The 22,813-nt window shown below is 33.4% G+C and overlaps 1 protein-coding gene across 2 annotated transcripts in view; it reads right to left on the reverse strand.

Moving 5' to 3' along the window:
• The window catches only part of slo (calcium-activated potassium channel slo), a 514,476-nt gene that overhangs the window by 57,452 nt on the left and 434,211 nt on the right, over positions 1-22,813 (reverse strand). Inside the window, exon 18 of one of the 2 annotated variants that reach the window (XM_085825983.1) lies at positions 18,019-18,099. The exons of the other annotated variant lie outside the window; for it this stretch is intronic. Coding sequence (XP_085682109.1) covers positions 18,019-18,099 — 81 coding nt within the window. The remainder of the gene's footprint in view (positions 1-18,018; positions 18,100-22,813) is intronic. 2 annotated transcript variants of the gene reach the window in all.

Genomic DNA, 22,813 nt, shown 5'->3' on the forward strand with positions numbered 1-22,813 from the left:
TGATTACCAGGAATGCGAAATGATATTCTTCATTGATCTCTTGCATGGAATTCAAACAGCGGACGCATTTATACGTAAATTTTTGTGAACAAAGTGGCAACAGGGCTGCTTAGCAGCACAGATAGACTAATGTGGCGACTAACAGGTTGCTACATCATTCATTAACGATACTTTACATTTTCCTAGTCATTAAACTTAATTTCTAAACTAAAAAAAATCTTTAAATTAATTCTAAGCCATCTGTCATTAATAATCGATTTTATCATTAATAATTGATACAAATATCCTAATTTAAATAAATTATTCTAAATTAAATTATTATTTTATATTAAATAAAAATATTATTTTATATTAAATAAAAATATTATTTTATATTAAATTTAAATATTATTAGCCCAAAGGGCGTTACCCCAGAAGGGCTATTAATTTCGTTTTGGCATTTTGGCGTTCATTCTCTCTAAATATCGGTTTACTTCTCAAATTGTTTATACCCAATATGATCGCCCCGTGTTAAAGAAATTAAATAATGAAGAATCTGCATGAATATATCTATATTTCTCGCATAGTCATAAAACAACGGTACCTAGAGCCATCCAATTTTGAATAACGTAATCCTCCACCGAATAGGGCATCTGGAAGCCCTAATTTGGAATTTGCTTTAGCATCGATTTCATATTTTGTAAAACTTTAACGAATTTTTGATTGACAAACTCAACAATTTCAAAGCGAGAGATGGCAACACTGTACGAGGGGGTAAGCATATTTATCTCCAGCGCGCGAGACTAGGTATGAGAAATTCTAAAGATAAGCTCATTTTAAAATTATTTTGCGATGTTACCGTTGAACTGAATTTTATAGTTTAAGTGCGAAGAATATGCTATTGAATAAATAAAGGTAACACACAAAACGTTATAAAAACGACCCTTTGGGCGTAATGTAAAATCTGAAAGCTTTTAGATTAAAAAAAATATTAAATTTATATATTAAATTTAAATAACTAAATAAATTATTTGTATAGATTATTGATGATAACGAATTCGATATGCGAAGTCTTTAGAATTACTTCTTTATCTGAAATGATGCCGTGATTTAATTAAAAGCATACAGCTTCCTAATTATTACCGGAAGTTAATCAATGAATTGAAAATTAATTATCCGCAATCTTAAACATCTAATTTTGAGGCTTATTCATACACTTCCTTTGGAAGTTTTCTTCTTCTAGGAAGTACCACATTTGAATAGCCAGGTAGCTTTGCAGATGCCAATAGAATGCTGTCAACAAAGAACCATTCTTTCGATCAATACAGATATTCCTGGCCTTGCATCATTCGCGGTTTGCCAGAAATAATCACGAAATGTTTCAAAGTATATGGATGGAGATGAACAGAGTGGAAAATTTTACTTATTCGTTATAGTTAATTTCGTTTCGGCTCCGTTAACTTCAATATATTATGTGTTAAAAATTTGAACGTAAAAAACTGACATTTTAAGTTCTGGATAATAATTTTGCACATCCTGGTGCATTTTCTGGATAATAATTTTACGCATTTTAGTGCATAGCTGGGTAATTTTAGATAAATTAGTCTAAAAATATCGATCCTAAATTTACCAGAAAAATAATATCTTAGAGACTGCTGGCAAAATGCTGATGATCGATTGCAAGATGCATTAAAATTCTTGCAAGACACATGTTAAGACACAATATCACGCCGAACAATTTGCGTTTTTGCAGCTAAGGATGATGTTTCGGTAAAACCATCGAAACTAGCCCTGTGAAAATTTGAAAATATAACGCTGATTTTTGTTGTTTGTCTTCTGAATTAAGACACATGTTAGCCCAAAACGACTATTATGATATCGATACAGGATTTTGAGTTGATAGTTTTCGCGTTAAATGTCGTTCATTGTAAATATGCTGCTTCACTTTTCATTCGAGTCTGCTGACAAATGCGGGAGTTTCGTCATCAAATCGCATTCCGCACAGGTAACTTATGTTACATAGGAGCTACGTATAGTTCAGATTAACGAAGTACGTACATTGAGAAAAAAAAGGGGGTCAGTTCTATATCTCCCGTTCCACTGGGCCGATTGACGAAATTCAAATTGCGTTTTCCATGTCTCGAAAGCGTGACTTAGGATATACACTAGATTTATTTATAGCATCAATATAACATAGGTATTTTGACGCAAAATAGAACTTTTAATGAAATAACATATTAATTTTTTCCATATTTCGATTCTACGATTTAAATTATGCCTAGATATTAAATTTTTGGTGAGAAATTTATGAAGAAATTTAAAAAGTTATCTTGGCGCATTTTTTCAGTTAGCGACGAGAATAATTCGCTTTGCGAAATTCTTAATTTATAGTTACCTATTTTCCTTTCCTCTTTTTCATTGTACACGAGCGGAAAAAAGGTCATCTTTCATACTTTCAAAGAATTTTTATCAAAGTGCATAAACCACATTTGGCGTTATGATCGCTTATAACAAATATGCCAAATTTCAAAATGCTCCAATATGTAAATTCACGTATACCTTAGAAATTTTGAATAAAAAAACTCTTAATTTTTTTGCAGGTATGCTTAGATATACTTTAAGATGATAATAAAATTTCTATAGGTTGTAATTCAAAATTTTTTTCGAAAAATTTATAAAAATTATTTAAAAATACAAATTTTAAAAATAAATCATAAAAAATGGCCGAATTTTCTTTGGAATGAACCTAAACTTGGAAATGCGAAAGGAAGAATCAAGTAAGTTTAATTAAAAAAAAGAGATATTAATAAATATATGTCAAATTAAATTAACAACGCGGAGCTAAAATTTTGGGAACTAAATTTTTAAAAACTACTAGCGCGATTTTTAGAAAACTTCGCAGTTTGGCATAATTTGAGTCGTAGAATCGAAGTATGGAAACAAATTGGCATGTCATTTATGAAGAAGTCCAATTTTGTGTCAAAATACCTAAATTAGAACAATGCTGTATATAAGTCTAATACATTTCCTAATACACGCTTTCGAGACAGGAAAAACGCAGTTTGAATTTCGTCAATCGACTTAGTAGAACGGGAGATATAGAACTGCCCCGCCTTTTTTTTCGCAGTGTACGTTATTGGGAAAAATGTGATGGTAAATAAAATTTTAAAATATCATCTGTAGAATCATTAGGATTTTTTGGAGCGGGAGATGTGAAAAACGTGCAATGCCCTCGGAAGGATTCGAACCCTGGACCTCTCGAATATGCATCGAGTGTGCTTCCAATTACAGCACGAAGGTACCTGGAAAGGAGGGAGAAACTACTTTATACATCTATTATTCTACTACTTGATTAAAATACTTAACTTCTTAAGTACTAATTAATGTCATCATAACTGTGAATTTCAATTCCACTTTAAGGGGGCTGTATAGCTTAGAAACCACGATTTTGTTTCTTTTTCTTACGCTCGATGAAAGTCTTATTTCTTATGTTTCCAAAACTGTTTGAACTTCCTATGTTCGTTTAAACCGGAGTTACGATACTTTATTTGACACCTTGTCCTGGAAAAGCATACCGGAAGTGCACAAGACGTAAATAATTAAAAAGCCGAAGTGGGTGTGTCAGAGTTTTTTACTTTTATTTTCGGGGCTTAAAACTTTATTTAATTGCATTTTAAAGATAAAAAAAAGTATTTTTTTTTATCTTTAAAAAAGTATTTTTTTAAAGTATTTTTTTTTATGATGCCCCCCCCCCCAAAAAAAAAAAAAAAAAAAAAAAAAAAAACGTTTATAGCATATTTTCACGCTGTGTGTTATGAATTCACTAACGCATTTTCGCTCGTGTTTTGATTCTGTGTTTACATTGCTGATAAGCGTTTTTTTAAATTTACTGAGTTTATTACTTTATTTATTAATTTTATAGGTATAGATAGATATTGGTACAGATTATGTATAGATATGGTAAATTAGGTATAGATATTGGTTATTACACTGCAAACGAATATGAAAGGTTTGATGTTAACGTACCGACAATGTAAAACATTCCCTAATTTGGCTTTAAAAAGAAGAGAAAATTTTTAAAAGCTGCGAGAAAGCAAAAAAAATGTAAATTCTGAAAAACAAGTGGGGATTTGTAATATATTAGGGAAATTTTAAGTTTACAAACTGATTAAAAGTAGGTAATCGAGTGTTTGAATTCTTTAAATGCGTTTATCTCGTTTTTCATTTTTTATATTTTAATACTAACAAGAATAAGTACGTATATCTTTCAAAATTAAGATTGAAATCTTATGCAATTTGGTATACATGTTTAAAATATTTCATGTAAGGAGACAGACTATTTACTAATTGGTAAATGCATTTTTTATAAAGTTATTATGTGTTAAACATGAGTTTTAGTGAGAAAATATGCTTTTTCTTTGTTTTATTACACATTCTAGCTTAAAATGTTTTTTAATTACTTCCCAGCTTTAAAATAATAGTCTACCTCCTTGACAATATCATTATGATGGGTTTGCAGTTTACAAAGTAAGAAAATATATTACATATTTTTAACACAGTGTTTCTACTTTATTGTAAATATTGCTGTTTTTTTTTCTTACTTTACTACAAAAATACAAAATGAATGGTCATTAAATAACTCAGCTTCTTCATTTTTTTAATCATTAATTATTTTAAAGCCAAAATTAAATGCACAAACTTAAAAATTAAAAAAAAAGTGTTCGAAGGTATACAGCCCCCTTAAAATCGGCCAGTAATATTTCAACCAAAAAGAAATTCGAAACAGTTTATATACTACTTATATGAAATAATCTTAATACCCTATCCGCAGATAGTATGTTTGATTTACTTGATTATAGCAAACCACACTAGGGATATCTGCTTAAAGGGGAGGTATGGCTAGCTTCGTGGTGGGCTTTCTAAGGTAAACTGGCTCGTATACACGTTAGACACGGGGAAAACTACGAAAACGTCCTTGCAGTCAGCCGGTTCGCCTAGAAGCGAAAGCAGGTCGGAACTACCAGTGTTCAACGATTTTACCGCTCGGTCGCTTGTGGGCCTCTTATAGTATTATAAGAGGCTCAGAAGCGACCGACCTTGAATTTTTATTGCAAAATTCAAGCAGTGAGGTATAAATGAAAAATTTTTTTAATGTAAAATTGGACATATAAGGCAAATATGGTTTTTTGACGACGATTTTATGTAAAAAAACATTGTAGGCAACGACGGAACGTGTTTATCTATATATATTAAGAAAAGAAGGAAAATTAAAACTCCAGGAAAAACCTAAATTTAGAGATTCAATATTTTATCCTATTTCACGTAATTTTTGCAACGCTGTATTACACATTGCTACCATAAAGACTAATATATTTAATTAATCTTATTAAATATGATTTACTTTTTAGAGTTCTTAATTAAACAGTGCTAGTTTTATTTTTTAAAAATAATTAATGCACCTGGCAAGTTTGACAACGCAGCCTAATTTTCGTCATTTGTATACGTGAAATGGTGGTGTATGGTGTGGTGGTGTATTTAATTATGGCAAAGCACACTAGGGCTATCTGCCTAAGGGGAGAGATGCCTTTCGTGGAGGACTTTCTAAGGGAAACTGGCTCGTATACACGTTACACATGGGAAAACCACGAAAACGCCCATGCAGCCAGCCCGTTCGCGGGATTCGAACCTCGGACCGAACTACCAGTGTTCAGCGTCTTTACCGCTCGGCCGCGGGTGGGCGTATACGTGAAATGAAATTTAGATTTAAAAGTAAGCTATTCTTACAATACGTTTCCCTAAGAACGTTTTGTAGAGATTCGTTGTATTAAAATACACGAAGAAATGTAATTAAATATAGCAATATATATATATATATATATGCATATACACTAAAATCTTTCTTGGATTACAGTCTCTTATCTAGAATTCTGTTGTTGATTTCTAAAAATGATTGCAATTAATATGAATTATTTGCATTAATATGCAAAATTTGTTTGCGTTATGGCCATATTTCTCGTTTGCTATTTATTTATCACATTCTCTGCGCATCATAGCTGCAATTAAAAATACTTTACGGCTACAAGTTACAGTATGGCATCAGTTTAATTCAGCAAAATTAAAAGCACTAAAATTAAAATTACACATACAAAAGAAGAATATTTGCATAATTGACTTACCTAGGTTATTTGAAGTTCTGTAAATATACATGCATTTATACATAAGCAATATATTTGCTACGTACACTTTGTACCAAAGCAAAAAGGTGGTCTATATCTCCCGTTTTACTGAACCGATAGAAGAAATTTAGCTTGCGTTTTTCATGTCTCGAAAGCGAGACTTGGATTTATACATAGCTTTCTTCTGACACAGGTATTCTCGCTCAAAATCGGACTTTTCTGAAACAACATACCTATTTTTTCCCCATATTTCGATTCTACGATTCAAATTATGCCGAAGTACCACGTTTTGTAAAAATCGCACAAGTAGGTTTTAAAAATAAGCTGTCAAAATTTTAGTTACTCAGTGTTAATTGAATTTGGTATATATTTATTAATATCAATTTTTTTACTTTATTCCTTCTTTCACAGTTCGAAATTTAGATTCAAACCAAATAAATTCTAGTTTATTTTTTAAATTTGTATTTTTTAGTAGTTTTTACAAAATTTTCGAAAAAAATGTTTGAATTATAATCTATAAATGTTTCATCACCATCTTAAAGTCGCTGTATTTCGAAGCATACCTACAAAAATCAGAGTTTTTTATTCAAAATTTCCCAATACGTACCTGAATTTATATAGTGGAGCTTTTTGAAATATGCGTATTCGTTATAAATGATAAAGCACTTTGTTAAAACTATTTGAAAGAATGAACAATCCAGGTTTTGCAGAATGAAAGGAAAGGAAAATAAGTTACCATAAATTAAGAAATTCGCTAAGTGATTCATTCTCGGCGCAAACTGAAAAAAGTACACCAAGATAAATTTTTGAATTTCTCGGGAACTTTCTCACAAAATGTTACCAATTTAGGCATAATTTGAATCGTAGAATCGAAATCTGAAGAAAAAAAATTAAGCATGCGATTTCAGAAAAAGCTCAATTTTGTGTCAAAATACCTATGTTAAAATGATAGTATATATAAATTTAAAATATATATCCTAAGTCGCTTTCCTGACATGAAAAACGCAAGTTAAATTTTGTCAATCGGTGCAGTAGAACGGAAGACACAAGACTGCCATTTTTTTGTGTGCACAGTGTATCTAATGTATACTCAATTCTTAAGGAAAAATGAATTACCATTCAAATACTCACTGAAAAAATTACCTGGTTTATCCTTATTCGTGTAAAATACCAAGAAAATATATAATAACTTCAATCCTCAAGATATTCATACTTTTTAACAGAATATGTTTCTGACATAAAATATAACAGATATTTTTTAACGACAAAAACACTAGGACGTAAATTACCTTGTACTAGTATGCATATTTCCTCATATATTAATTTATAAACATTGTTCGTCGTTATTAGAGACGAAACTTAAACATACCATTAATATTTCTAATGAATATAAATGAGTTTCAGTAATATCAGTGACATTTATGAAAGTTTAAAACTACATATTTAAATCTGAATCTTCATAAAAAGCGTTATGCAGTTCGTTTAGGAATCTTCATCGTTAATGATAATTCCTGAACTTATTCTTTTTAACATATATCTTGCAATTATTATAATAATTTTGTTTGCTTAGCTAGGCTACATACGTTAAGAAGTCTAATACATTACAAAATGTTTAACTAATTTGATGCGTGAAATATTTATTATACACCAAACTAAATCAGGGATTCCCAAACGAAATATCGCAATCCTCTGGGCGTGGGTCTCTGAAACATTTTCAGATTTTATGCTTTGTACGAATAATTAGGAAATTAGAGTTTACAGGTAACATCGATTTATAAATAACATTACTGATTTTTTACGGTACTTGTATATGATAATCTTAAAATGTCTTAATATGTTCACTAATTTTATATTAATTTAGAGTCGGTTACTTTTTAACAACATCTTGTTAGAGTCGGTTAATTTTTTAACGAAAATCTTGATGTTAATAAATATTTTGCAAATATTAACAAATTTCGTCTTTACGCAAGAAGATAAATATCAGATATACAAGGTGTATCGTAAATGTTGCGACAAACTTCTAGCGAAGATAGAACACATTATAAGGATTAAGAACTGCATAGGAACCTATACCCGGAAATGTTAGGGGTAAGTGGCAGCAGGGTAGAAGATGGGAAGGAAACAAGACATTGATTCATTTTAAACACTTACTGGACACGAATACAAATGGTGTTTCTACAGCTTGAATGTTACAACAGATGCTCGAAGTTTGCACCAACAGATGCCGAACATGCCTGACACCGAAGGACCATGGATTGCCGAACATGTTCAAACACACAGGGAGTTTCTTTGATTGTACCAGCTTTGCAGGCGAGTCTTGCCACGAGATCCATTTCAGACACAACAGGATCATGATACACGACACTTTTGATGGCTTATTACAAAAAGAAATCAAGGCTCGATAAATCCGGTGAACGTGGGGGCCAGGCAACCGGCCCACCACGCCCAAACCATCGATGCGGGAATGATCTGTTTAAATGGCTACGAACATCCAATCCAAAATGAGGAGGATCATGTTGGATCACATGCTGCGCCTCACATTTGGTGGAACATCATCAAGCAAATCGGGAAGAACCTGATCTAGAAAGATCAAAGAATTCACGGCATTCAAATGGTCCGTCGGTGTCAGACATGTTTGGCTTCAGATGGTGCAAACTTCGAGCATCTGTTGTAACATTCAAGCTGTCGTACACCATTTGTATTCATGTCCAATAAATGTTTCAAATTAATCACTCTTGCTTCTTTTCCCATCTTCTACCTCTGCTACCACTTACCCCTGAGATTACCGGGCACCCCCACGGGTTCCTATGCATTTCTTAATCCTTATGATGTGTTCTACCTCCCCTAGAAGTTTGTCGCAAAATTTACGGTACACCATGTATATCTAGAGTATATATATATATATATATATAGAGAGAGAGAGAGAGAGAGAGAGAGAGAGTTATTAGATAAAAAGGATCGCTAGTTGAAAACGTTTGAGAATCTCTTAACTAAACTAAATATTATAACATATGCATAATGAAACACATTTCTTAAAGACTACTAAAGCGCTAGTAATTCCTAGAAAGCTAATAAAAAAAGAAACCTTTCATTTCTCGAACACATGCAGCTACAAGCTCTATCATCAAGCTTAAAATGATCAGGCAGAGCATACAGGCATTTTGTACCAAAATCTGTAGGTTTAATTTACGAATATTTGTCTCTTTATTGCTCTTACAGGAAATCTTTCTACCAAAAACAAATGAACCAGAATCTGAGCGCCGCCTGAGATAACTACTGACCTGACTTTGTTGTAAAACTCTTACAGTGTCATCTGACTTTGTTGTAAAAGTCTTACAGTGTTGTAAAAGTCTTACAGTCATCCTAGCAAAAAGGATTATTTCTTCCATATAAAAACATAAAAATATTACAAGGGCATATAATTCCTGTGTATAATTTAACATATCATGTTACATAGATGTGTTAAATACAGACTTTGTATTGTACAAGTTACATGAGATAGTAGTTGGATATAATCATGACAGTTATGTGCACATTTATACATTATCTGAATTCATATTTACAATACATTTACTGAGACAATCAAAGTAAACTTGTAATTCAGAGTCTGCAAAATCCAGTTGAACCAGAATCTGCAAAATCCGTATACAGTGCTTTAAATTTACGAATTATTTACTTTAGGGTGACAGAAAAAAAGAACATAATTTCATTAAAAGAAGTACGTAATAATAATAACTGGTATGTACTGGAGTAACATAGAAATGCGATTTTATTGTTTGCGACAATATCTGTAATCGAAATGCGTAAATATATAGGTACCCACACGTGTATGTATACACACACGTTATATATCTCTCTGCCTGCGTTTATAGATAGATAGATAGATTTAAGTTTGCTCATACCTGAAAATCTACACTTCTGTGCAAAAATTAAGGACGAAGTCGAAAAATTAGCATATCAGCTGAACGAAGAGGCAAAGCGAACAGAAAGACCAATCAGGAGATTAAGTAAGGTGATGTACGGTAGCACATGCGCAGATATGCAGGTAGACGTAATGGGGGAGTGTCTGAGTAGTATAAAGCATGTTGTCGGTGTAAGATCAGTATTTCTGGCAAAGAGATTGCACGCCGTATAGCAGTTAAAATCACACCGAGTTGCTGCCTCAGCGAGAAATGGCGAATAATCAATCTGTTAGACGACATCTGGATGCTTTTACCCGAGGTTAAATCATTGGGAAGTTGGAGGAAGGCCGCAGTGTGACAAGTGTGGCTACAGAGTTCGGAATTGCTCACAGCATCGTTTCACGACTTTGGAGACAATTTCAAACTACAGGAACAGCTATCCGGGGTTTAGTAGTGGCCGTCCACGAGGAACCACTCCCGCAGATGACCGGTATATTGCCTTACAGGCCAGAAGAACCAGGCGGCAGACAGCGGGAGAAATCGCTAGACACACGACACAGGCGACTGGACGACTAACGCCTGCCCATCGGAGAAGGCGTTCTCTGTGGTGCCGGGAACACCGGAATTGAAGAGACGATGAATGGGGACGAGTACTCTTTACAGAGGAGAGCAGATTCAGTCTGAGTAGCGATTCTCATCACATACTCATCTGGAGAGAGCGGAGAAGCCGCAATCATCCCTCGAACATCATTGAAAGGGACAGGTATGGAGGTGGCGGTGTTCTCGTTTGGGGAGGCATCATGCTTGGTAGTCGTACAGACCTTCACATCTTCGACGCAGGTTCAGTCAACGGGACCCGTTATTGTAACGAGATTCTTCTTCCATACGTGCGTCTTTTTAGAGGCGCTATGGGTCCGCAGTTCCTTTTCATGGACGACAATGCACCATGTCATCGCACAGTAGCTGCGAACAGCTCTTAGAGAGTGAGGATATTGAACGTATGGATTGGCCGGCAGGATCTCCGGATCTCAATCCCATCGAGCATGTATGGGATTTTCTAGGCAGACGCTTGGCAGCTCGTACCTCACCACCAGTAACGATTCCGGAGCTTCAATTGGCGCTGCAAGACGAATGGGCAGCAATGTCTCAACAACTCATTGACACCCTCATTCTCAGCATGAGCAGACGCTGTGAAACCTGCCTAGCAGTCAGGGGAGATCATATCCCCTATTAAAGACCGGATGTTTCTTGCTGGACATCCATCACAGGGATGTTTCGGCCTTCAGTCGCATTGCCCTCCATGCTACTTTTTCAATAAAGCTTCTTTTTATCCCTCTGATTTCTCTTTTAGTAAGTGTTGCTTACATTACTCATGTCCTGACGTATTGGGGATCTTACGGTATTAAATGTGTTGATTTGGAAAGCTTTTCTACAAAGTTATATTGAAAAAACCGTCTCGTCCTTAATTTTTGCACACCAATGTATATTAATTATTTTATCTTATTGTAGCTTTATGTGTATTAAAAAATTAGCAATGTTTTATAATTTGCATTCCGTGTTCCGTTTTTCTCTCATTGTGTTACATATGTATTTCAGATTATTAATTTTATTACTATTGTAGTTATTACAACTGCTTTTGAATTTCCCTTTTTAAATTTAGAATAATTTTTGTATTATTTTCTCTCTGTATAATTTCAGTTCTTGTTTTCGGTATTTATACACGCTTCTGGCTAATGGGAAGTCTGAAATAGTTTAAAATACACTCTAAGACCAAAAATAAAAAGGAGCGCACCAAGAATGAGTAATGTAAAGTGGATACAAATTGATATGCATACAGGTTTCGACGGAAGATGAAAATTTAATGTTTGGCTGCTAATGAACATACATGTGGCGCTGCAACACATCTTAAATGTGTAACTGGCAGGATATTAAAGAGGAAAAATTTCGTTTCCAGGTCATGCATGCCTTGCGAATTTCATTCTGTGTACTCAAGTAGCCGTGACATTAACTATGCCTCGCATACAAGTGCGCAAACAATATGCACAGATGCCAGCAATGGGGAGAAGACTCGTAGTTGAGCTCAAAGAAGCCGGTTGGTCTAATTGGTGAATCGTTCGACATTCGGATAGGAGCGATGCCACTATTACACGATGTTTTCAGGAATGAGTGAACCATGGCCGAGCATAACGTCAAGAAGGATGCGGTCATTCTAGATAGACGACAGTATGTGTGGACAGATCAATCGTTAGAGCGGCTCACAGAGCCCCAGACTCATGATTATTATGGATCCTACGCGCAACTATTGCTTCAGTGACCGAAAGTTCAATTGGTGCTTTAGTGATAGCAAGGACTATTAACAGGTCTCAGAGAAAGAGGGCTGAAGTTATGGGGCCTTTGCGCCAACTAAAATTGAACTCTGTACACCAACAAGCCCGTTTGCATTGATGTCGGGCACATACGATAGGTAGATGACTGATCATAAGTCTAGCTATTTGTGAAAAAGGAAATGTTTACATATGGTAGCCAGCAGTTTAAAACAATTTTCATGTTGTAGCAATTAATAAATTGTTTTTTGCATCCCGTAATCAAATTGAAAAAAAATTGCACAAAATTATTGGCTGTCCGGAAATATTTCAAAGTGTGAAAATGGTTTTTAATGGCCCGAAAATGTTATATATGCTTAAGGACTCTTGAAGATGTTAATGAAGACTAAAGTTTGATCAGAATTGAGAGTTGCTTTTCAGTAACTGTTTAAAGAATAAGAATTCTTTGTAGAAAAATTTTGAAAAACATTAAACGAGTGTCTCTCAAACCACCAACAATTAAATTGAGAACCATTTGTGTCACATTCAGAGACGTCTTGTACTAGAGAAGTTAGAAAGGAAAAGGTTTCCTGTAAGTGCAAATAAGAGCTTTGTGTTATAAGTTTTAGCATTTCCCCAACTTGACGGGGCAACTTTACGAGCAGCTACATTTGTCAATTTTATTTTGCTCACTATACTAACTCGCGTGCAAGCACGTGCGCAACTAGTAGGGAGGGTTGAAGATGCAAGGACAAGGGAAGAGGCAGGCAAAATGGAATGTTCATGAGCGCTGAAACTGTTTTTGCGAATGGAAAATTCACGTGGTTCAGAATACTTCACCAAATTTCGAGAGCTTTCAACTAATATATGACAGAAAGATCTTGGAAATATTTTATCCGTATAAACCAAATGAAAGGGAAATTTTGAATATTAATTTTTGCTTCTTTGTGGCTTGTACATATACTGAAAAAAAATGGGGGGGGGCCTTCCGTTCTAATTGGGCCGATTGACGAAATTCGAATTGAGTTTTTCATGTCTCGAAAGTGTGACTTAGGCTATAGGTATTTTGGCACATAACATAGGTATTTTGACACGAAATCGGATTTTTATGATATGACATGACAATGTTTTTCGATATTTCGATTCTACGATTCATATTATGCCTAAATATTAAATTTTGTAAAATTTGGTGCAAACGGTATGGAGAAATTCAAAAATTTATCTTGGAGAATTTTTTTTCAGTTTGTGCCAAGAATAATTCACTTGGCGAACTACTTAATTTACAGCAACCTATTTGCCTTTCCTTTTCTTCATTGTACACGAGTCATCCTTCATATTTTCAAGTAATTTTAACAAAGTGTGTAAACCACTTTTTGCGTTGTTATCGCTTTTAACAAATATGCCAAATTTCAAATTGTACAAATTAAATTTATGTAAATTCATGTATATTTTAGAAAGTTTTGTATGAAAACCTCTAATTTTTTGCAGGTGTCTCTAGAAATACATCTACTTTAAGATGTTGGTAAAAATTTTATAGGTTATAATTCAAATTGTTTTTCGAAAAATTGATAAAAATAATTTAAAAATAGAAGTTTTAAAAATAAATCATAAAAAATGGGCGAATTTTATTTGGAATGAATCTAAATTTCGAAATGTGAAAGGAAGAATCAAATACGTTTAATAAAAAAAGAGATATTACCAAATTCAATTAACATGGAGGAGCTAAAATTGCAAGAACTAATTTTTTAAAAAACTACTCGCGCGAGTTTTACAAAACTTGGCAGTTTAGCGTACTTTGAGTCGTAGAATCGAAATGTGGAAAAAAAATTGCATGTCTTTTCAGAAAGGGTCTGATTTTGTGTCACAATACCTATATTAGAACAATGTTATATATAAATCTAATATATATCTTAAGTTGCGCTTTCGAGACATGAAAAACGCAATTTGAATTTCGTCAATCGGCCCAATAGAACGTGAGATATAGAACTGTCTCTTTGTTTCCCCGCAGTGTACGTTTCTCTAATATAAAGAGAATTCCTGACGTAATTTCAAATTTTATTGCGTAGTTTCAATTGAATATTCTATTTGTTTATTTAAATTTATCAAGAATGATGTTTTGCTGCTACAAAATTCTAAAAAATAATTGGTAGATATTTTTACATTTTAGTTATGCGAGACAACATCATTTGTATTTATTATTGCATAACATCATTTGCATTTTAATTTTTAAATAAACTAATTCCCTAATACTCAGAGGTATTATGTTTCCCATTCATATTCCATGTTTCTTTAATTTCCCGCTTGTTACTTTTAGCAAATTGTTAACTCAGGAAACAGTGTAACAGACTTTCAAAACCCAACTGAATCTAGTTTATGGATGAGTTCAGATAACTGTAATTCAAACACATTGCTATTACTTTAATTCATCCGTTCTTCTAAATGAAATAACATTTTCAGTTAGTATGTGTGCTTTAATTAATTTCACTGAAATAATATTTTTTACGATTTCAAGAAAGTAATATAATATATCTCTATTTAAATATATTAATGTTTCTTTAGAAACCAACGTTATATAAATTTTGGGAACTTAAGATTAGTTTAATGGCATAAGCCGAAAAAGGATGTGCTCAATATATGCTTATTTTATTAAGCTGACACTGAAAAATGATTCGCAGGAAACACAGCATTTATAGTGCTCTTCTTATACATTTAGATTGTAACATTTAGATATTTCAAACATTCTGGAGATTGTACAAGATTCAACTAGAATTTTTTCCCCGCCTTGCAAAATGCTGAAGATCCGTATCGTGTTTGCATTATCTTGGAGGGTAGATATTCTAGTTTCCTTTTTTTTTCCAAGTGGCAGGCTCTTACCTAGGCTCGCATCGGCCACTCCTAAGGCCAGATGTGGTGGTCTCTTTATTATGGAGGCACCTAATAGATGGGCCACCTTTGCATGCTATGAAGGGACACACAATTATATCCATGCCTTCTCCGGGATTCGAACCCGGGGCCTTCGGTATCGTAGTCCGGCATCCTTAATCACTGTACCGTCTGGGAGGCAATATCCCAGTTTCTGGGAGACGAAAATCTTAGCAAATTTTTATTCGTGGAGACAAATGAAGGCTCCTATGATATTAGACTAGCCCATTTAATGTTTTAGGTGCTTCAGAAATTTCCTACATAATCTCACGGCTCTTTGAAAAGAATTAAGGATTCTCGAAATCCTTGACAAGATCTTTTTGAACTACAGGTTGGATACGTAAGATAATGATTCTGATTCTTATATGGTATTAGAATTTCAGTCAGTCTTTTTATTATGGAGATTAATGAAGGCATCTACGAGATTAGAATTGAGAGTCCATTTAAGATATCAGAATCGACGTAAGAGGCCAGTTTAAGTTACACAAAAAATTTTACATTTTTCTGCTATTGTGAGACAAAATGTAGATCATAGGTTTGATAATGTGCCGGATATTAGTTGAAGTGTACTTTTTTGACAAAAGATTATGTATGCTCTTTCTCATAGACGCAATTTGAAGCAGTGCATTTTAGAATTTTTTTTTTTCCCAAAAGCGGGCACAAGTCATCATAGATATTGGCCACTACTAAGGCCAAAAACGGTAGTCACTTTATTATGAAGGCACCTAATTGGTCCACCTTTGCCTCCTATGGAGGGACAGACAACCTTCCCTTCTACAGGATTCGAACGGAATCCTGTAGAACGGAATCTCTTTGGTCAGCTCCTCTAACCACTATACTGTCTGGGCGGCGACATTTTAGAATGTATTTGAAGCATTTGAAAATAAAGAGATTCAGCCTGAAACCCTATTTTTTCCTTTTTACCTGTACATTCCTATTAATTAAGAACTCTCATGCTATTATTACGCGAAGAAGAGGAATATAACTTTAGCATATGATGGGAAAGCATGACTCTTATGATAAAAGCTTCTAATCTCAAACGCTCCATTCAGGATAGATTTTAGACTATTTCGGGTTAAATTTTTAGATTAAGCTTGCGAGATTTATTCTTTACGTACCAGTACATTTACAAAAGTGGATGACTGAACCAAGAACTTTTAAAAAAGGAAAACCAGTTGTAAAGTATATTTTAAATTTATAGAAGTTATTTTACTTTCAATGTGCTTTCCTAACGATTCTTGTTTCCAATTACAACTCCCTACCAGAACGAGTTTTTAGAATCCCGTTGAATGCAAATGAGTTAGAAATAGTATTTAAAAGAGTTTACCTTATATTGCTAGAGAGCGCTAGGAATCCTGAGTAGTGCATGTTTGTTTACGGGCTAAATCTCCCTTGAAGCTGTTACGCTCGGCCGTATTATTTCGCTATATTCGCAGTCAGTTTAAATTAAGGGTTAACTACGTTAGATAATTGGGTTAACTTCGGCTAAGTCTCTTAGTGAGTTCTAATTTAATTCTTATTTCTTGTTCTGAGTTCAAGCGCGAGTGGAGGTTTTGTTGTAATCCCGAGAAAGGGGTCAACCGTTCATCTTATTTTGAGTGAAATAAAGGGTATTTAACCCTTATTGAGTCTACGACTTTTGTTATTTGAACTCCGCGATAAATCGCTTAAACAGTTCACTAGGTTCCTCGACGTTCACTTAGTAGAATGAGAGTGAGGAAATCTACACATTTAACAGTTGTTTGCTGCAGAAATTTACTTCAATAACAAATGCATTCATATTGAACCTGCAAACAGGTTGGAGGAAAAATAAACTGCGAAATAAATGGTGCCGACCCCTAAAAAATTGTAAAAATCGAGATGTTATGAGAGATTTGTGTCCTAATTCCTTTTTGACGATTATCATTGGATCTTATCCTTGTTGAACTATTTTTGTTCGTTTGTTTCAGAAGGACGTTAGGCCTACGTAAACCAATGGAGGATACGAAATGTTGCATTTCTCTTATTGCAGCTTTGATATACTTCAGATGGATGGACATGGGCTGTCGACTTGACATTGCACGTATTACTAAAGTACACGTACACCATCCTTTCATGGAACTAAATGAGGTTCTTTATGTTTGTACGATTCTGGGATCCGAATTTATAGATCGAGATTAACTTAAGTTGGTTTACTTATTTATTAGGATAATTAATATTTTTGTTAGGAGATATTGCTTATTTCATTGTAATTCTTTTATATATATAATAGATTTTTATTGAAATTTCTGTTTTTTCTCTTTTTTTTTTTTTTTTTTTTGATAAAGTTGTTCTGCAGAGTAAAATTTAATGCAGTTTTTAAATTTAATGTTTGGTGTTCCATTTAGACATTTTCCCGGTACATTTAAAAGCCAAACGAAGGCTGGCCGCATAGCTGCTAGTTTGAAAGATAAATTAAAGCATTTTCATTTCACACATCGGAATTTCAAAGTATTAGAGATGAATTTCAGATTAAAATGATAGCTCATGTTTATTATGTATGCGCAGTTTTGCATGCTTGTTTATAAGCGACACGACTGCTGGATATTTCCAACAGAAGCTTCATTTGATTGCAACGAGCCATTTTCAGCGCAAGGGTAAAGGAAGAATGGGTAATTAAGCTAAGGAGGGTAAAAAAAAAAAAAAATCCAGGAAATCATCGAGAGGATAGAAAGAGAGTGAACCGTGATAGAGTGAAGAAACAGGAAAAGGGCGTACATGAGTTTCTTGACTTCGTAGGCAAGAGTCGGAGTTGGTATGACTGCTCGTGAGACAGCTTGCGTGGGCGTGATGCCTGCACTGAAGAACACACAGTCAGTGCTAGTGCTACTGGCACACAAACATACAAACACACACACGGTCATTTACACATACTCCTAATCTATTCTAACTACACAATGATCTAACTGCTCTAAACATCGACTACTCACTACAAATATCAAATATCACTACAAATATCAAAATACTAAGTATGAGTAAGAGCTATCTAAGAAAAAACTGCAGTAAAACATATCGCATACAGAAGAGATATTTTGATATAATATTTGGTAATTTTCTAATTTTGGTAAAAGAATTAAATAGCTTACCTTTTCAGTTACCTATTTTATCGTTATGTTTTTATTTTAAAAATGAATTAACTAGTGAGAAAGAATTATGGATATAAAACAGGCAAATCGACATCCTTGTATTCGGCGTAAATTTTGTAAAAACCCAATCGATTTCAAGGGCAAAAGGGGCCCTCCTTCATCAGGAGCAAAAAATTCTGAATCGAATGTCGATCATATACCCTACAGGCGACAAGTGGAAGAGCCGATAGCTCCATCTGTTGGTAGAAATAGTAACGAAAAATGAAGGGTTAATTTAGTAGAAAGCTGGTTTTATTAGGGAATTGGATTTTCTTGAAGCTCAATCACTTCAATTCCAATCCAGTCTTGCCTAATGCCTTTAAAATTCTACTAACTTAAACATTCATTTTTCGTTACTATTTCTGCTGACAAATGGCGTTATCGGCTCTTCCACTTGTCGCACGTAGGGTATAAATATGATAGACATTCGCTTTTGCAGAATTTTTGCTCCTGATGAAGGGGGACCCGTTTTGCCCTCGAAATTGATTGGGAGTTACAAAATCTACGCCGAATACAAGGTTGTCGATTTGCCTGTTTTATTTTCCACATCGGCGCGTTTCTCTTGCTTCTTGACAGATTATGACAGATTATGATTATTATTAGGTTTTAATGCAGAAACTGAAAATTCCAGCTAAATAATGTTACAACTATATGCAATTTCCGTATCATTGTGATACAAATGAAAACGATTGTTACAGTAATTTATTTAAACTTCATCTACATCGTAACCGTTGTACATAAATTAAGACTTGGAATTTTGAATATGAGATTTAAAGCCTTATTAAATGCTATGAAGTTCTAAGCCTGGGGTCCTCAAACGTTTTGTTCCTAACAGCACATTCTAGAATATCTGCTGGACGGCGGACACCATTTACTTTTTCAAGGTGAATTTATCGTTGGATAGAGTAGAATTTATAGTTGGATAGAATAGAATTTATAGTTGGATACAGTAGCATTTATACTTGGAAAGAGTAGAATTTATAGTTGGATAGATTAGTATTTCATATTTCGCTTTGTGCTGATATCTGTGTTGGAAGCAGTATCTATTTCATTAAAAATGAGAAAACTTTCAGATAGAATATTATTAAAATTTAAAACATTTTTATTGTGACCTCACGGCGGCAGGCACACGTTAAACGATCAGCGGGCATAGGGTTCTAAGCAGTATCATAATAATTTCTTAAATTTAGAGAAAACATATTTTATATTAAAATAATACATTTATAATAAAATTTAAGAAAATTTTTTGGATTTAATTTTAATTAATGTTTATTGAAGGTTTAGTAAAAAAATTCATCCGATATTTGACAGCTGGTTTACTATAAAAGGTTAATGTAAAATGATAAATATAAAACTATACATAAATGGCGAGAAAAGATAAGAAAATCTCAGCCTTTTAAGAAGTTGTCTTTTAAAAACTTATAAATGAGTATACGTTTAATAAAAGAAAATTAACTGCTATTTTTACTGCAAACACACTTTGCAATGAAAGGCTAAGAACCCAAAGAAAGTAATAGGTTAATATGAAACATCCCTATTTGAAAAAGAGGAGTTATACAGAACAGACGCATACAATTCAAGAATTTAGATCAGCGGTTCTCAACTTTTGACTAACGCATACCATCTAAACAAAAATTGAAAAAATTTAGTACCACTAGTACATTTTACAATGATTAATTTTCAATTTCTCAATAGTAATATTAAAAAAAAATATATATTTTGCCATTTGCACAACCTGTGTATTAAATATGCACACATGCGTATTAAATATGCATACATGTGTATTAAATATGCATACATGTGTATTAAATATGCACAACTGTTTGTATTAAATATGCATACATGTGTATTAAATATGCACAACTGTTTGTATTAAATATGCACACATAAAATACTCGATAAAAAATTGATTACCATTTTAATTATCAAAATATAAGTTATGAAACTTTAATTCTAAAATTTATTGTGAAATTGGGACTTTTTCACGAAAAATAAATTTCTTTATGTCTGGTCCTATTTAAATTAGCTTTAACCGTAAATTAGGATCCAATTTCAATTTTGTTCTGTATTTTATTTTGTTTCTCAAATATAACTTGGAAGAAAATTCTTACTCACACAAATAGGTTGTGCAAAAAAGGAATAAAAATTTAATAGCTTTGCTTGTAATTAACTTAAATCATTTTTTTTTCGGTTCAGCCAAAAATTAACAAGTGTGTTATTTTTGAAATCTTCAGTTAGAGTTCGATTGAAAGGAAATTTCTATCAGTTTTTCTTTTTTTTTCCCACGAGATTCTTGAATTAATTAGTTAAAAATGCCTTGTTTCTTTGCGTACCACCTATTTTTCTATTGCGTACCACCGGTTGAGAAACGCGGTTTTGGACCATTGCTTAGAATTAGTGTCCTGCTTATTTGAATTTTGGTCACTAGTACGAAAGCTGCATCTGTTGGGAAAGACACAGTGTGTTTATTTGGATGGCGAAATCGGTTCTTCAATTTTCACTCAACAGAGCTCAAAGTTCCGAAATAAGTATGGAGGATCCATTGGATATTTAAAGTGTCAGATTTAAAACAGCTGCGATTGTAAAAGTCATTGCGACCATAAACCGTTTAAATGAAGATATTACAGGTGATATGCACAATGACTGAATGCAGCCTTCAGAAATCATCTCCTTGTGCCCCAAATGACAACATATTCCTCAGCATAGTAGTTAAAACTTTGAAATCAAAGTCTCCATTTACACGGAACATCGTGTAAATCTTGAAGCTTGGGGCAGTATCGGAGTTGGATGAACGTTTCAAAGATTTGATATTTTTCTGCAGATTCCACGATGAGTTAAAGCAGGAAATGATAATCTAAAGAGCGCTTTACTCTCGGCGATGAGTCTCTTATCAGACATCAGGGCAAGCATCTGTTAAGAACCGTTTTATTATTTCAAATTGTAATGTTTAACTTTTAGAATTTGGCAAGGCAACTAGTCTGTCAGACATATCAAAAAGAAAATGTTTGCAAATCAAATTATTAGGTAAGTTGTTCTAAAAGCATCTCATTTTTACGGCTGTACTTAAACTTCTGTAAATAAATATATTTAAGTTATTGGATTACGTTAATGTTGTATGTTGATCTTCAATAGCATCTGTTACTATCAAAGAATCACTGTGCTGTTGGGTGTTGTATCAGAAGATCGGAAAGCAGCTCCTAAATAATTGCTCAGATGCCAACGAGCTATACGATTTTTTCTTTTAATTCGGCTTTCTAGCAAACATTTATGATTTTTCCCTAATGGTATACTCTCTCAATAGAGTATACTTTCTGAAGAGTTACATGAAAGCAACCTTTGACAAAAAGATTGCTGAGGATGCTAGTAAGTTTACTGAATATAACTCTTTCTTGACTTTTCCTTTTTCGAAGTAAACTCTCTCAATAAAATATACTTGTTACTACACAGTTACAACTTCTTCAGAATAACAGACTGGTAAGAATTCTACCAAGTTTACCGGACGCATAATTCACAAGTGCACATTACTATCGCCACTGAGGGAGGGTTTCAGAAATGGACCAATGAGCTTCTATTACTCTTGTAACGCTGAATGTTTGAAACTGTGCACATGAACGCATATTATTGTTAACATTTGATTAGTCCAGAGGGACTTTGTCCTTGAGGGACTATTGTTTCCGTTTTGCGATTTTGCGGCGAATCACTTTGAACATCTGTTTCACTTTTCAAACTATTGCCACTAAATATTGTCGCCCTGCATTATATTTGAAGAAATTAAATAATGAAGAATCTGCAAAAATGTATGTATGTGTTCTTGCATTGTGATAAAACAACGGTATCTAGAGCCATCCAATTTGGAATTTGTTTTATTATCGATTTCATATTTTGTAAAACTTAAAAGAATTTTTTGATTAACAAACTCAAGTATTTGGAAGAGAGCCATGGCAACGTTGTACAGAAAAAAAAAAAAAAAACTTTTTTATCTCCAGCGCGAGACTGTGTATCGGAAATTCTAAAGACAGGCTCAATTTAAAATTATTTTGCAATAATGCTCTTGAACTGAATTTTATAATTTAAGTGCGAAGAACATGATATTTAATAAATAAAGGTAACACACAAAATGTAATAAAAGCGCCCCTTTGGACGTAATTTAAAATGTGAAACCTTTCAGATTTTCTTTTTTGGGGGGGGGGCATTTGTTTCGATGTTATAAATGTATGGTGTATACATGCTGCTATCATTTTTGTAGAACATATCGTAGTGCTTTCATATTATGAGTTTATTTAATCCTCAAAATTTCACTTTTGCGAAACTTACCACGCACTGATATTCGGATTAATGTTCGTGGCATAGTATCGCTTTTTATACTACCAAGAAAATAACTCAAGCTA

The sequence above is a fragment of the Stegodyphus dumicola genome, chromosome 10 (assembly GCF_044657685.1).
Source record: "Stegodyphus dumicola isolate Sdum_Otavi_A_Nest chromosome 10, ASM4465768v1".
Taxonomy (NCBI): Eukaryota; Metazoa; Arthropoda; class Arachnida; order Araneae; family Eresidae; genus Stegodyphus; species Stegodyphus dumicola.